The 14,583-nt window shown below is 45.0% G+C and overlaps 2 protein-coding genes across 13 annotated transcripts in view; one reads left to right on the top strand and one right to left on the bottom strand.

Moving 5' to 3' along the window:
* FAM228B (family with sequence similarity 228 member B) overlaps nt 1-14,583 on the bottom strand; it is a 92,822-nt gene that overhangs the window by 45,229 nt on the left and 33,010 nt on the right. For 6 of the 11 annotated variants that reach the window (XM_063696025.1, XM_055377566.2, XM_019021329.4 and 3 more), the window contains exons 1-2: nt 685-900; nt 139-269 (exon numbers count right to left, since the gene is read on the bottom strand). The exons of 2 other annotated variants lie outside the window; for them this stretch is intronic. In XM_063696025.1, the coding sequence (XP_063552095.1) occupies nt 139-269; nt 685-769 (216 nt within the window). In that variant the 5' untranslated portion in view covers nt 770-900. 3 more of the 11 variants (XM_031008013.3, XM_031008012.3, XM_055377565.1) reach the window with 3 other exon arrangements.
* On the top strand, nt 1,165-9,698 carry PFN4 (profilin family member 4). Of its 2 annotated transcripts, none has more exons than XM_055377578.2 (5): nt 1,165-1,833; nt 2,038-2,166; nt 3,286-3,423; nt 4,914-5,019; nt 8,999-9,698. In XM_055377578.2, exons 2-5 carry the CDS (start codon nt 2,050-2,052, stop codon nt 9,025-9,027), a joined length of 390 nt encoding a protein of 129 aa, XP_055233553.1. In that variant the 5' UTR covers nt 1,165-1,833; nt 2,038-2,049; the 3' UTR covers nt 9,028-9,698. The 2 variants fall into 2 exon arrangements, with proteins under 2 accessions (XP_055233553.1, XP_004028969.1); XM_004028920.5 differs by having other exon boundaries at nt 1,165-1,467.

Genomic DNA, 14,583 nt, shown 5'->3' on the forward strand with positions numbered 1-14,583 from the left:
TTAGTAAAGTGAAGGGAATAATAAACAGAATGAAATAAAAACAAACAATAGAAAAAACAATATATTTAGCACAAGCCACTTCCTACTGCAACGATCCAAGTAAAAAAATCTCCAAATCCCACACTATTTGATATATACCTCCACAAAACAAAGCGGCTTGGGCTCCAACCATTCTTTTGAGCTCTTGAGCTTGGGAAGTGTGCCAGTTACCAGATCATCACTGTCTACATTTTTCATTGTGGTCACAAATATCAATGCCCCTGGAAAAACTAAAAATCATCTTATTTAGTATTGAACATTTCACAGTCATCTGATTTTCTCTTCTGTTTAATACCACCTGTGTCCTTGCACACACGCAAAATAGATTTTGAACACGAACCATCCAGTTTCCCTAACAAGAGGCCTTCACTGCAGACTCCAGATGACGGCTTCAGAGCCAGCCTCCTTTATAAGCAGGGGAGACGCTCTTTGAAAGAATCCCCCGTCCCTTGGAATGAATTCCCACGTCCCCCTCCAAGGTAGCCCATTCCAGCCAGTGTGGCAGCTTCAGCCTGGCCTCTCGGAGTCCCATTTGCAACACTTTTCTGACTTTGGTGGCCTCGAGTGGGAAGAACTGCAAATTTCTGGCCACAGAAACACAGGCTGAGCTGCTTAGAGAAGGCAGGGAGGGGCTTTCGGTCATACTGTGCGAGTCTTCGAGGCTCGAAGTCCTCCCCGAGGCACGGGTGCGACGGGGATGTCGTAGGCGTCCGCACCCGCTCTCGCCCATCGCGCCCACTCCCGGCCCTTCCTCCCACCCACTAGGCCGGGCGCCTGCGGCCTCCACGCCAGCCCCCGGCCGGGGGCCTCCCGCGCAGGCGCGTCGTGCGCAGGGACCGCCTGGCCTGGCGGGGAGGTCGCCGGCCGCGACAGGCACCTCTCTGCCCTCCCAAGGCCAGTAGGCCCGCGGCCGTCCTGCTCCACACTCGGGCCCGGCCCGACGGCCCCGGAGTCGTCCGACTACGGCTGGAAGGGAGCCCGCCCGCGTCTGCGGAACGCGCGAATGTTGGCGCCCACCGTCTCCCGGACGCAGCGCCGCGCGAGCACTCCTGCGCCGCGAGTTCCACAGCGAGTCCGCGCGGGCGGTGCCGGGGCGGCGGAGGACGGCTTCAGGCCCAAAGGGGATTGGGCGGCGGCTCTAGGTGGCGCGTCTTGGTTTGCGGAATGGGCTGGAGTCGCTGCTTCTCGGTGACCGGCGCGTGGCCCGGCCAATCCTGCCGCCGCCACCCACCCGCAACCGCGTCCGTTGACGGGCGGGTCCTTGGTCGCCGGCTCCTTGCGGGGCACCACGGAGCGGGGTGACGTCCGCTCCTTCGAGTCCCCGGTGCCAGGGAATTCACCGCTCACCACCCCCTGCCCCGCCTTGGGTCCTGCTCGGGGACCAAACCACTGGAGAGCAGTGGCGGGAAACGGGCGCCTGTGCCGGAGGTCCTGATGAGGGGGGTCCAAGGCTTGGGGACTTGTGCGGGAAATGTGGGTTTAAGTGCCTTCAAGGTGTTTTTAGTCCATTGGGAAGTTGATCAGCGTTCATACCTGGCGCTGATGCAGGTCACCGGGAAGGGAATGTGTGGGTTTATGGCCACGCATAATCTCTTTTAGTCGTGTTTAACTTAGCAGGGTAGCTCTCCATCCTGGCTGGGTTTTGTTTTTTGTTTTTATTTTTTATTTTACAGAGTTTTTCTCAGTGTGTAATGTTTGTTTTTAAATCCCAGATAATCCTGATGTAAACCATTGACATAGCCAGAAAATCACCAGGCTGTGATTTTCCAAACTCAGCTTCATAACCTATTCTGTGTGAGCTGTGATTTTTCTATGATTCTGTTTTCCTCCTTGGGTACTGGTGGGCCCTGAATGATGGACCACCGTTTTCACCCTGTACCTTTTCAAAGTACACTTGCTGATCTTAGAACTGTCTGCAGTGTCTTAAGGACATTTGTATTCACATGCCTTTTAAAAGCTAGCCAGAGTCAATGGCTTCAACTGCACTTTCCCTTTCAGAGTTGAGGGAACATGAGCCATTTGCAGAGCTTATTGTTAGACACCCTCTTGGGAACCAAGCATGTGGACAGTGCAGCCCTCATCAAAATCCAGGAGCGGAGCTTGTGTGTAGCATCACCAGGTTTCAATGTAAGAAAAAACAAGTTTGGACCTAAGACTTGATTTACTTATTATTTCTATTCTTCCAAAAAATGAAGCAGACATGACTTTTTTTTTTTTTTTGAGACGGAATTTCACTCTTGTTGCTTAGCCTGGGATGCAATGGCACGATCTCAGCTCACTGCAACCTCCGTCTCTCAAGCGATTCTTGAGCCTTAGCCTCCCGAGTAGCTGGGATTACAGGAGTGCGCTACCAGGCCCGGCTAATTTTTGTATTTTTAGTAGAGATGGTGTTTTACCATGTTGGTCAGGCTAGTCTCAAACTCCTAACCTCAGGTGATCCACCTACCTCGGCCTCCTAAAGTGCTGGGATTACAGGCATGAGCCACCGTGCCCAGCCCAGACATGACTTTTAAATGAACTTTTTCTGTAAAGAGCTACATAAATATTTTAGGTTTCTAGGCTTAGTCTTTTTACTGTTGATATAAAGGAATACCTGAAGCTGGGTAATTTATAAAGAAAAGAGGTTTATTTGGCTCACAGTTCTACTGCCTGGAAGACTGGTCATCTGTGAAAGCCTCAGGCTGCTTCCACTCATGGCAGAGGTGAAGGGGAGCCAGCACGTGCAGAGATCACAGTGGGGGAGAGGAAGCAAGAGAGAGCAAGTGGAGAGGTGCCAGGCTCTTTCTAACAGCCAGCTCTCCTGGAACAAATACAGTGAAAACTCACAGCTTCCCCCAGCTCGCAGGGAGGACATCAGTCTATTCATGATCCAAATACCTCCCATTAGGCCCCACCGAAAACGCTGGGGATCAGATTTCAACATGAGATTCAAACTATAGCACAGGGCCGTAGAGTCTCTGTCACAACCACTCAACTCTGCAATTGTAGAGGAAAAACAGCCATACATAAAAGAATGAATGTGACTGTGTTCCAATAAAATTTTATATTTATGGATACTGAAGTTTGAATTTCATATAATTTGTAAGTGTCACGAAGTGTTATTCTTTTGATTTTTTTTCCCCAACCATTTAAAAACATGAAAACCATTCTTAGCTTGCAGGCCATAAAAAACAGGTAGTGGGCTAAATTTGGCTGGCCACCAGCCATAGTTGGCTGACTCCTGCTCTAACCATGTAACCTCTCCAGGTAACGCCCAGTGATGTCCAAACACTGGTGAATGGATTTGCCAAGAACCCTTTGCAAGCCCGAAGAGAAGGACTGTATTTCAAGGGAAAAGATTACAGATGTGTCCGGGCAGATGAATATTCTCTTTATGCCAAAAATGTGAGTGCTCAAGATTTGAAGAGAGCTGAGTAAAAGAAAAGAATTTGCCTCCAAATTTCCTTGCTCTGCCTGATCCTTTCTGTAAAACAGATTAAATCCATTAATGTCTTGAGCCATTGTCTTGAGATAGCAGTCTAGTGCCAGGAAGACATATGTGAAAGAAAGTCCTATCAAGAGCCTGGCTTTGAGAAATGTTCATTCCAGAATCTATTAACTGAGCCTTGCCTGAACTCTTTCCAATACAGTCCAGCCTTCATACTCTACATCCTGCTTTAAAAAAAAAAAAAAAAAAAAAAAGATAATCATTTCTGTGCTTAAAACATTTCTCAGTGGCCAAGCACAGTGGCTCACACCTGTAATCCCAGCACTTTGGGAGGCTGAGGTCAGGAGTTCAAGACCAGCCTAGCTAACATGGTGAAACCCTGTTTCTACTAAAAATACAAGAAAATTAGCCAGATGTGGTGGTGCGCACTTGTAATCCCAGCTACTTGGGAGGCTGAGGCAGGAGAATTTCTTGAATCCAGAAGGCAGAGGTTGCAGTGAGCCGAGATCGTGCCATTGCACTCCGGCTTGGGCAACAAGAGTGAAACTCCATCTCAAAAAAAAAAAAAAAAAAAAAAATCAGCTCTCTGTTGCTTATAAGGAATGAAAGAGATGAAAATCATTCATTGGATGCCCTATATTATGGGTTAGGCATGCTGCTTCATCCACATTATAAACTAAATAATCTCATTTTACAGATGAGGACACTGAGGCTTAACAAGGTTAAATAACCCTTACTCATGCAGCAGAAAATGGAGGCACTAGAATTCAAGCCCAGAGCTGTCCAATTCCAAAATGTATGACCTTTCCATTACATCAGTTTTGTTTTGTTTTGTTTTGTTTTGTTGTTGTTGTTGTTTTTGAGACGAGTTTCACTTTTGTCGCCCAGGCTGGAGTGCAATGGCACGATCTCGGCTCACTGCAACCTCCACCTCCTGGGTTCAAGAGATTCTCCTGCCTCAGCTTCCCGAGTAGCTGGGGTTACAGGCGCCTGCCACCACGCCTGGCTAATTTTTGTATTTTTAGTAGAGATGGGGTTTCACCATGTTGGCCAGGCTGGTCTCAAACTTCCAACCTCAGGTGATCTTTCTGCCTTGGCCTCCCAAAGTGCTGGGATTACAGGCGGGAGCCACCGCACCCGGCCTACATCAGTTGTTTTAATTGGGATGGGGTATATGATAATCAATTGCAGAACTTTTTCAAAATCCATCTACCATTATTATAACAGTCTGAAACTTTTTGAGGAAAGGCAATTAAATTGGTGGAAAAGAGTGGACAGTCCAAAAACAGATATATAAACATATGGAAAATATATACGGAATATGTATATTCCATATATATTCCAAACATATGGAAATCAGGAAATGGTGAAAAACGTAGCTGGAGCATGACCACTGGTCCTGTGATTAGAACCAAGAGCAGAATATTCTCTTATATTCTTTATACAGGAGAACACTGGTGTGGTTGTCGTGAAGACCCATCTGTATCTTCTGGTGGCAACTTACACTGAGGGCATGTATCCTAGCATCTGTGTGGAAGCCACAGAGAGCCTGGGTAAGTTGGCCTCCTAGTTCCTGTCTTCATTCCCTATGTTAGTTGGGTCTTCCGACTACGAGTAACAGAGGTCCAACTCAAACCAGCTAGGGCAGAAAGGAGGAATTTATTGGAAGGATGCTGAGGTTATTTACATAGCCACTGGAAGGACAGGGTGCAGCTGAGCCATGGGGAAGGTAGATTCAGGGACTGGAACACTGCTAGGATTCTGTCTTGACTTCTAAATGAGTCAGCTTTGTTCTGTCTCATAGCAAACTGTTTCCTTTCCTGGCTGATATCATGGCCAAGCCTCCCATAATACCCCTTAATTTCTCTTAGGACCCTGATTTGGCAAGTTTCAGGTCATACGGTTTACCCCTGTATCAGTCAGCTATGTAGGTGGGGCAGGATAGGGGAGGGGGGAGACAGCAGGGTAAAAAGGCAGAGATGTGGCTGCTGGGGGTCTACCCTATATAAAGAGACATTTTACAGGAAAAGGAATTACTGTGAGTCAGGCAGCCACTTTGCTGGTATATACTGCTTTACCCCTCCGTGTCTATACATTTTTGAATAAAGATCTCATAGAGAACTAGCTTGGGTATTATATCGGTGAGAGTTGAGCTTAATAAATGGTAAATTGTGTTTGTGTTTAGATTTTTCAAAATCTAAATTTAAATTTTAAAAAGTTTACTGGAGTTGCGTAAACACTCCTTTGAAACAGAAGCCTCTAGTAACAAAAGCAGCCACTCATTCATTCATTCATTCATTCAACAAACATTCAGAGGTACTTACCATGTGCCCTGCACTATCCTAGATAAATTAGGGAAGCAGAGCTGGTTAAGATATAGCTTCTGCCTTCCATGCCTCTGTACATGCTGTTCTATCTGCCTAAAATATTTTCTGTTTCCTTCCTGTCCCTCACATCTATTCTGCAAATTCCTAATCATCATTAAAGAACCAAGTCAGATCTCAGGCTTCTATCCATTGTGGTATGTATTTTATGCATACCTTTATGATTATCCCCATTACATTTCTTTGTTTATCTAGATTGTGAATCCCTGGAAGGCATTTGTCTTGTCTTAATCCTTCTTTTTCTCCATTACCTAACACAGTATCTGATGTTGGGTAGGCAATTAGTACATGTTTGATGAATAAATCAATGAATTACTTCAGCCTAGCAGAGTCAGGGAAGGCGCCAGAGAGCTGAATCTTAAAGGGCCAATTGAGAAATTAAGTTTATCACAGAAACTATATACCTATGTACAGATATGCCTCATTTTATTGCATTTTGCATTATTGGACCCTTCCTGAACAGATGTCAGGATTTGAAGGAGGCTCCATTTCAGAATTGTAGGGCAGGAGCAGAGAGCAGAACAGAGACATAGAGAGCCAGGTTAATTATCTAATTAAAATAACCAGAATATGAGATTAGAAAGACGGGCAATTTGGCTGTCAGGAAGCCAGGCTCTTACCCTGTCAGCTAGGGCTCAGGGCTAATTCCCCAGAGGAGACCAGATAAATTGCCTGACTACTGTAATGTAGGTCATGTGGCTGGCACTAAAGGTTAGTATTCTTGCTTACGGCCACAGAAAACTCCACAGACTCCAAAGAATGTGCCCTGGTTAGAAGTGCACTGCTGGCATCACGCCATTAATATCCCACTGCTCTGGGAAGGGACAGCTATCTTGGAAATGGTCGTATGATCAGGAAGGATGGACAAGGCTGATATCCACTCAGGAGCCAGTTGTCTTATGACTGACTTTTGTTTCCTTTACTCCTTTTTTAAAAAATTATATTTTTCTCTATCTAAAAAATTATATGTGATCACTGTAGAAAATTTGGGAAGTAAAGAATTACAGGCCAGATGGGGTGGCTCACACCTGTAATCTCAGCACTTTGGGAGGCCGAGGCAGGTGTATCACTTGAGGTCAGGAGTTCAGGACCAGCCTGGCCAACATGGCAAAATCCTGTCTTTACTAAAAATACAAAAATTAGCTGGGTGTGGTGGTGGGTACCTGTAATCCCAGCTGCTCAGGAGGCTGAGGCAGGAGAATCACCTGAACCCAGGAGGCAGAGGCTGCAGTGAGCCAAAATAGCGCCATTGCACTCCAGCCTGGGCGTCACAGCGAGACTCTGTCTCAAGAAAAAAAAAAAAAGAAGAAGAAGATCTATGACCATTTAAAAATTGTATTATGAAGGATTCTAGGGGCATGAATATTAATTAAAGAAGACCTTTAAATAGACTTAGGAAAAGGATGCTATGCTACTTCTGTCACACAAATTAATCAGGTTTGTGCAGTGGCTCACGCCTGTAATCCCACCACTTTGGGAGGCCAAGGTGGGTAGATCATTTGACGACAGGAGTTTGAGACCAGCCTGGAAAACATGGTGAAACCCCATTTCTACCAAAAATACATAAATTAGACCAGGTGTGGTGGTAGGTGCCTGTAATCCCAGCTACTTGGGAGGCTGAAACAGGAGAATCACTTGAACGGAGAGGCAGAGGTTGCGGTGAGCCGAGATCGTGCCACTGCACTCCAGCCTGGGTGACAGAGCGAGACTCTGTCTCAAAAAAAAAAAAAAATGCAGGATTGTTTTTAAAATAAATATATTAGAGAGTCACATTTGTTACACTGGTAAAATGTTAGCATCTTTAATTCTAGGTCCTTAGTTGTTTTTTGTTTATTTTGTGTTTCTGTTTTTCTTTTTCTTTTTCTTTTTCTTTTTTTTTTTTGAGACACAGTTGCATTCTATCAGCCAGGCTAAAGTGCAGTGGTGTGATCTTGGCTCCCTGCAACTTCCAGGTTCAAGAGATTCAAGATTCAGCCTCCCAGGTTCAAGAGATTCTCCTGCCTCAGCCTCCCAAGTAGCTGGGACTACAGGTGCCTGCCACCACACAGGCTAATGTTTGTATTTTTAGTAGAGACGGGGTTTCACCATGTTAGCCAGGCTGGTCTCGAACTCCTGACTTCAAGTGATCTGCCCGCCTCAGCCTCCCAAAGTGCTGGGATTATAGGCGTGAGCCACTGCACCCAGCCAGGTCCTCAGTTTGAAAAAAGAATCTTAAGCATACGTTGTGACTTATTCTGCAAGACTCTGTATAAAAAAAAATGAAGTGCTACCTGGCATGGTGGAGTGCACCTGTAGCCCTAGCTACTCAAGAGGCTGAGGCAGGAGCATCAACTGAGCCCAGGAGTTTGAGCCCAGTGTGGGCAACATAGTGAGACCCCATCTTTAAAACGTAAGTACATCAAGTGCTGTAATCAGGTTTTGTTTTGTTTTGGAGACGGAATCTCGCTCTGTCGCTCAGGCTGGAGTGCTGTGGTGGGATGTCAGCTCACTGCAACCTCTGCCTCCCGGGTTCAAGCAATTCTCCTGCCTCAGCCTCCGAAGTAGCTGGGACTACAGGAGCATGCCACCATGCCCGGCTAATTTTTTGTATTTTTAGTAGAGATGAGGTTTCACCATGTTAGCCAGGATGGTCTCGATCTCCTGACCTCATGATCAACACACCTCGGCCTCCCAAAGTGCTGGGATTACAGATATGAGCCACCGCACTTGGCCGTAATCAGTTTTAAGTCTAGGTCATAGAATACGTATAGGAGAGGAGGGCAGCAGTTTCTTTTATTCTCTTGAGCCCTCTCTCACCCTGTTCCCTTTGCCCAGCCATATGCATTATTCATCCTTTTTTTTTTTTTTTTTTTGCATGGGAACCCAATTCATACTCCAGGACAACTCAAATACCTCTACTATGGCACTTATTACCATGAAATAGAATTGATGTTTGTGTGTGCCTATATCCCCTACTAGACAATGAACTCCATGAGGGCAGGAACTGTGTTTCAACTATCCAGTCACCCTTGTATCTCCAGTACCTAGCACAGTGCCTAGCACATGGCAGTCACCTGGCAATGTTTGTGGAATAATAAATGGATGAATGAATCATTTGTAGTGACAATTTGCAGCTCATAAATAATAACCATGCTGTGTTTGCTTTCAGGAGACTACCTAAGAAAAAAAGGAAGTTAAGTCATCAGAGGCCCATGAAAGACACTTATTATTTTAGAAGAAAATTGAAGAGCCTAAAGAAAAAATATTTTATGGTTGAAAAAACACTAGACAGAAGGCACTAAAAAAGAAGAATGAATTAAGGGAGCAATTTTTATTACTTCCAGAGATCCTCTTCTTTCACTGGAATTACTTGATCAACTGTTTTTTAATAAGTGTTGGTCATCGGCATGGAATGAGAGAGCACTGATCATTTCACAGAGCATATCTATTGGGAGGCTCCTTTCTGTGAGGCTCTTGTACTCCTACACACCTTGCTAAGTACGCCAAGAATGCAAGGCTCTCACCACTCTTTATCCAAGACATTTCTCAGGGTTAGGTTGCAGCAAGCAACCTTGAAAAATGAAGGGATGTCTCCCATCAGGACAGAGAGCAAGCTTGCTTACTGTTTGCTATAAAAGCAGTGGAGTCCCTGAGCTCAGTGTTACCCCTCCTGTAATACAACTCCCTGCATGTGTGACATCTATCTGGCTCACATCACCCCTGTGAGACTTGGGAGAAGGGATTGCAAAGGCCATTCAACAATGGACCACTAGTCAAGGTATTCAATGGACATTTCACACTCCCATTTGCAGGTATCTGGTATCATTTTGAACATTGGAAAGGCCTTCTCAAAAATCAACTCAAAAAGATTTCTGACTCTAACCCTAACTCTCACTGCACACCTTAGTAAGGCAGTATGGTCACTAAATGCACCCTTCCCCAGAAAGAGTTCATCTCCTCTTGGTCTCCTAGGTGATAATCTGGACCATAAGGGTGGAGAGCTATAGAACCTATTTTGAAAATTCAAGATTCTACACTGACTATTGCTAAACATGATGCATCTTTTTTTCCCTAACAACATCCTCAGGCCAGCCTGGTTGGTATACCCTTCAGATGTCCCTGGGGAGAGACCACCTTCGACTACTTGAAAAAAGACAGCCTAGGGAATTCAAATTTAATTCTGGTTCAGCTAGATTGGACTAACATGGTCCTATATCATGACGATAATGACTACTTAGTTAAGTACACTGTTCTCTAGATCCCTCTACAGGGTTCTACACAGGCCAAGATAGGATATAATGGTTCTCTTTAATTTTGCAAAAATGCCCCTCTTACATCTGACCCTTCCAGACAAGATGTCTGGATGCAAGTAGGGCACGATTGGAGAAAAAGTATAGACATGGCTGCTGGGATGGGACACACCAACTGCATGGCCACGGAGACCCTAGCACCTGGAGAGGGAACACATTCGATCTCAGGAGATGGGGAAACAGGGGAACCCTTTCATGTTCTTTTTGTCCCCCAGATTCAGCATCTCCTTGTGGCAAACCCTAACTTACTAGCCTTTGTAAGTCAAGTAAAATCAAATCTTAGGTCCTTTATAGTTCCTGACATAATCAGGCAGTGAGGTACAGAATTCAAAATTCCAAAGACATGCCATCTAGGGCAGGATGTCTTTTGCTGGTATTTACAAAATTATCTCATTTTCAGCTCTGTATAATAGCCTTACACAGAACTTACTTCCAACATCATTCCTTTTCTGAGCTTGGATGGCCAAGTACCACAGATTTGTTTTTTTGTTTCTGTTTTTGTTTTTTTTTTTGGTAGTCAACCTTGCCACTAGTCCATTCATGCATTATTTAGTCAGTAGTTTGATTCTTTTGGAGGTTTTGTTGTTGTTGTTTGTTTTGAGACAGAGTTTTGCTCTTGTCGCCCAGGCTGGAGTGCAATGGTGCAATCTCGGCTCACTGCAACCTCCACCTCCAGGTTTCAAGTGAATCTCCTGCCTCAGCCTCCCAAGTAGCTGGGATTACAGGCACCCACTACTACACCTAGCTAATTTTTGTATTTTTAGTAGAGACGGGGTTTTGCCATGTTGGTCAGGCTGGCCTCGAACTCCTGACCTCAGGTGATCCACCCGCCTCAGCCTCCCAAAGTGGTGGGATTGCAGGCCTAAGCCACTGTGCCCGGCCTGTTTTTTGTTTTTATTTTTGTTTTGAAACAGGGTCTCACTCAATAACCCAGGCTGGAGTGCAGTGGTGTGATCACAGTTAACTACAGCCTCAATCTCCTAAGCTCAAGCGATGCTTCCACTTCAGCCTCCCGAGTAGCTAGGGTTATAGGCACATGCCACGTGCAGCTAATTTTCAAATTTTTTGTAAAGATGGGGTCTCACCATGTTGCACAGGCTGGTCTAGAACTCCTGGGCTCAAGCAATCGTTCTGCCTCGGCCTCCCAAAGTGCTGATATTACAAGAGCGAGACACTGCATCTGGCCTTTGATTCTTTTTGAAAAGAGATAACAGTAAATTTTAAATTAACTTATTTAGCATTCTTTGTAATAAGAACGTTAAATAAGTGTATTTAGATGTATTGTTTACTGTTGTATCACCACTACCTAGCACATAGTCGGCTTTGTGCTAGGTAGTAATGATACAACAGTAAATAATACATCTACCCCAAGACAGGCTCACAATTTAGTGGGGAAGGCAAGTTGTAAATGAGTCACATGACCACATGATAAATGCTGGAGCAGGTGTAAAACAACTACAGAGCACAGAACCTGGAGCGACTAACTGTGTCTTCAGGAACCTGAAACTAGCATTTGAAGTGCATTTGGAAGAAGAGTGAGTATGGAAGAGAGTAAAGAGCATTCCAGGCTGAAGGAGCACCAAATGCCAAGGCACAGAGTGATGAAAAGGCCTGTTGTGTGGAAAGAATGGTGAGAGGTTCCATGTGGCTGGAAAGCAGTACGTGGGAGACAGTGATCAATGAAAATGGGAAGATGGATAGAGCCAAAATAGAAAAGGCTACTCTCCTTGGAGTCACTCAAAAGACATCAAGCAGTGCTGTGGGGTAGACAGTACTTTTAGAAAACTATTAAATTCGGATTACAAAAGTAATATACACTCACTTTTATAACTTGGGAAAATAAGTTAGTCATAATTTCACATTAAGTGAAAATTTCTGGGCCCGGCACAGTAGCTCATGCCCATAATCCCAGCACTTTGGGAGGCTGAGGCTGGCAGATCAGCCGAGGTCAGGAGTTTGAGACCAGACTGGCCAACATGGCCAAACCCCATCTCTACTAAAAAATACAAAAATGAGCTGGGCGTCATAGCAGGCGCCTGTAATCCTAGCTACTCAGGAGGCTGAGGCACAAGAATCGCTTGAACCCAGGAGGCGGAGGTTGCAGTGAGCCAAGATCGCGCCACGGCACTCCACCCTGGGCAACAAGAGCGAAACTCCACCTCAAAAAAAAAAAAAAAAAAAAGATAAAAGAAAGCTTCTGGTGATGGTTTTGAGATTTTCTTCAGGTCTCTTTTGATGCACGTAATATATACATTTTAACCTTACCTAGCCTTAATGTTGACATTCCACTATGTTCATTTAGCATGATGCTATGAGACCTTGAATGTCTTTAAATTGCTTCAAAAACATTTTAAATCACTGCATATCATATAAACATAATATTGTTCTTTGTTAGATAGTTAGATTATTTCTACTTTTTCACTTCGTAAGTAATATTACAGTTTAGAACTTTTACATAATTCTTTGTATCTCTGATTATTTCCTTAGGTCTGGAAGTGGAATTTCAGGGTCAGAAGTTGAGCAACTTTATGGCTCTCTGGAGTTTTTGTTTTGTCTCTTACAAGGAAGGAATTTTACACCATAGCTTGTAACATGCAGTTGAGGGTTTTTTTTTGGCAGATGGGAGTTGTATGTAATTCAGCTCTAATTTATCAGCCCCCTCTGCTTGTGGGGTGAGTCCGAAGCAGTCTTAGTGTCCCAGTGGGTGAGGATGAGAGGAAATACTGCAGACATTTGAACTAGCTGAGTCAGAGACTGGAGAAGCAGGTTACTCTTTAAATTCCAGTTAGTGCTAAATCATGGTGATGTTGGACAGTCACACCTCTGCAGTCCAGAGATGTACAATATAAAGATACTTGTGAGGTTTGCACGACAAGCCAGGAAGCATTTGAGGACTTCTAGCCACAACTCCAAAAGAGGACAGGGATGCCAAGGCCCAAAGCTAAACAAAGACTGAGCTATCAATACTTCAGGCTAAAATTAGGCTGTGTCATCAAAACAGAATGGACAGGAGCAGAGATATGCAAAGAATGGCTCTCAAGCCTGCAAGACTTGAACATGTGAACATATTGATATGTGTGTAGAAGGAATGTGTAACCACAAAAAAAATGGAAGTGGGGCCAGGTGCGGTGGCTCATGCCTATAATCCCAGCACTCGGGAGGCTAAAGCAGGTGGATTGCCTGAGCCCAGGAGTTCGAAATCAGCCTGGGCAACATAGCAAGATCTTGTCTCTACAAAAAATGCAAAAATAGCTGGGCATGGTGGCACACCCCTGTAGTCCCAACTACTCAGGAGGCTGAGCCAGAAGGGTTGCTTGAGCCCAAGAGTTTCAGGTTACACTGAGCTATGATCATGCCACTATATTCTAGCCTAGGTGACACGGCGAGACTCTGTTTCAAAAAAAAAAAGATCAGCCAGGAAGCTCAGGTAAGAGTCACTGGAGTAAATGTTGGTTGGGCCCATTCAAAGTGGGAGGGTTTATGAGCAAACAATTTAAGTACCCTGGTAGTTTCCAACAATAATTCTTTGACCAAGTGTCCTACGATTCAATTTGACACTAGCTAACTGGAGTTAGTGTAGACCTCACAGGTTAAGGAGCTCAGTTCCCACAGGCCTGTCCCCACTACAGATGCCAAACATGAGTCCCAGGTCCCCAGGCTACCTGCACTACCCACACTTCTGTCTGACCTGGCTACAGATTTGCGGGGGGAGTCCCATGACTCATGATAATTTGCTGGAATGACTACAGAACTCATGAAAAGGCTACACTGCACTTACGATTGCAGTTTTCTTATAAAGGATGCAAGTCAGGAATAGCCAAATGGAGATGTATAGGGCGGGGGCACAGAACTTCCACACCTCTCCAGACACATGCACCTCCCAGCACATGGAGGTGTTCGCCAGCCCAGAAGCTCTCTCCAAACCTTGTTGTTCCAGGGTTTTTATATGGGCTTCCGTTATGTAGGCATAATTGACTGAATCATCGGCTATATGATTGAACTCAATCCCCACTCACTTTTCCTCCCCAGAAGTCAGGGGATGAAGCTAAGAGTTCCAGCCCTCTAATCACAGGGTTGGTTCTTCTGGTGACCAGCCCCTGCCCTGAAGCTATCTAGTGCCTATCCCCCATCCCAGAAATGGGTGACTGATAGGTGTTTTTTCTGATCCCCTCCCTCCTCCCACCCTCCACTCTCAAGCAGGCCCAGTGTCTGTTGTTTCCCTCCTAGTATCCACGTGTTCTCCTTGTTTAGCTCCCACTTACAAGTGAGAACAGGTGGTATTTGGTTTTCTGTCCCTGTCTTAGTTTGCTAAGGATAATGCCTCCACCTCTATCCATGTTGCTGCAAAGGACATGATCTCATTCTTTTTATGGCTGCATAGTATTCCATGATGTATATATACCACATTTTCTTTATCCTGTCTACCATTGATAGGCATTTAGGT

The sequence above is a fragment of the Gorilla gorilla genome, chromosome 12, assembly GCF_029281585.2.
Source record: "Gorilla gorilla gorilla isolate KB3781 chromosome 12, NHGRI_mGorGor1-v2.1_pri, whole genome shotgun sequence".
NCBI classification, from domain to species: domain Eukaryota; kingdom Metazoa; phylum Chordata; class Mammalia; order Primates; family Hominidae; genus Gorilla; species Gorilla gorilla.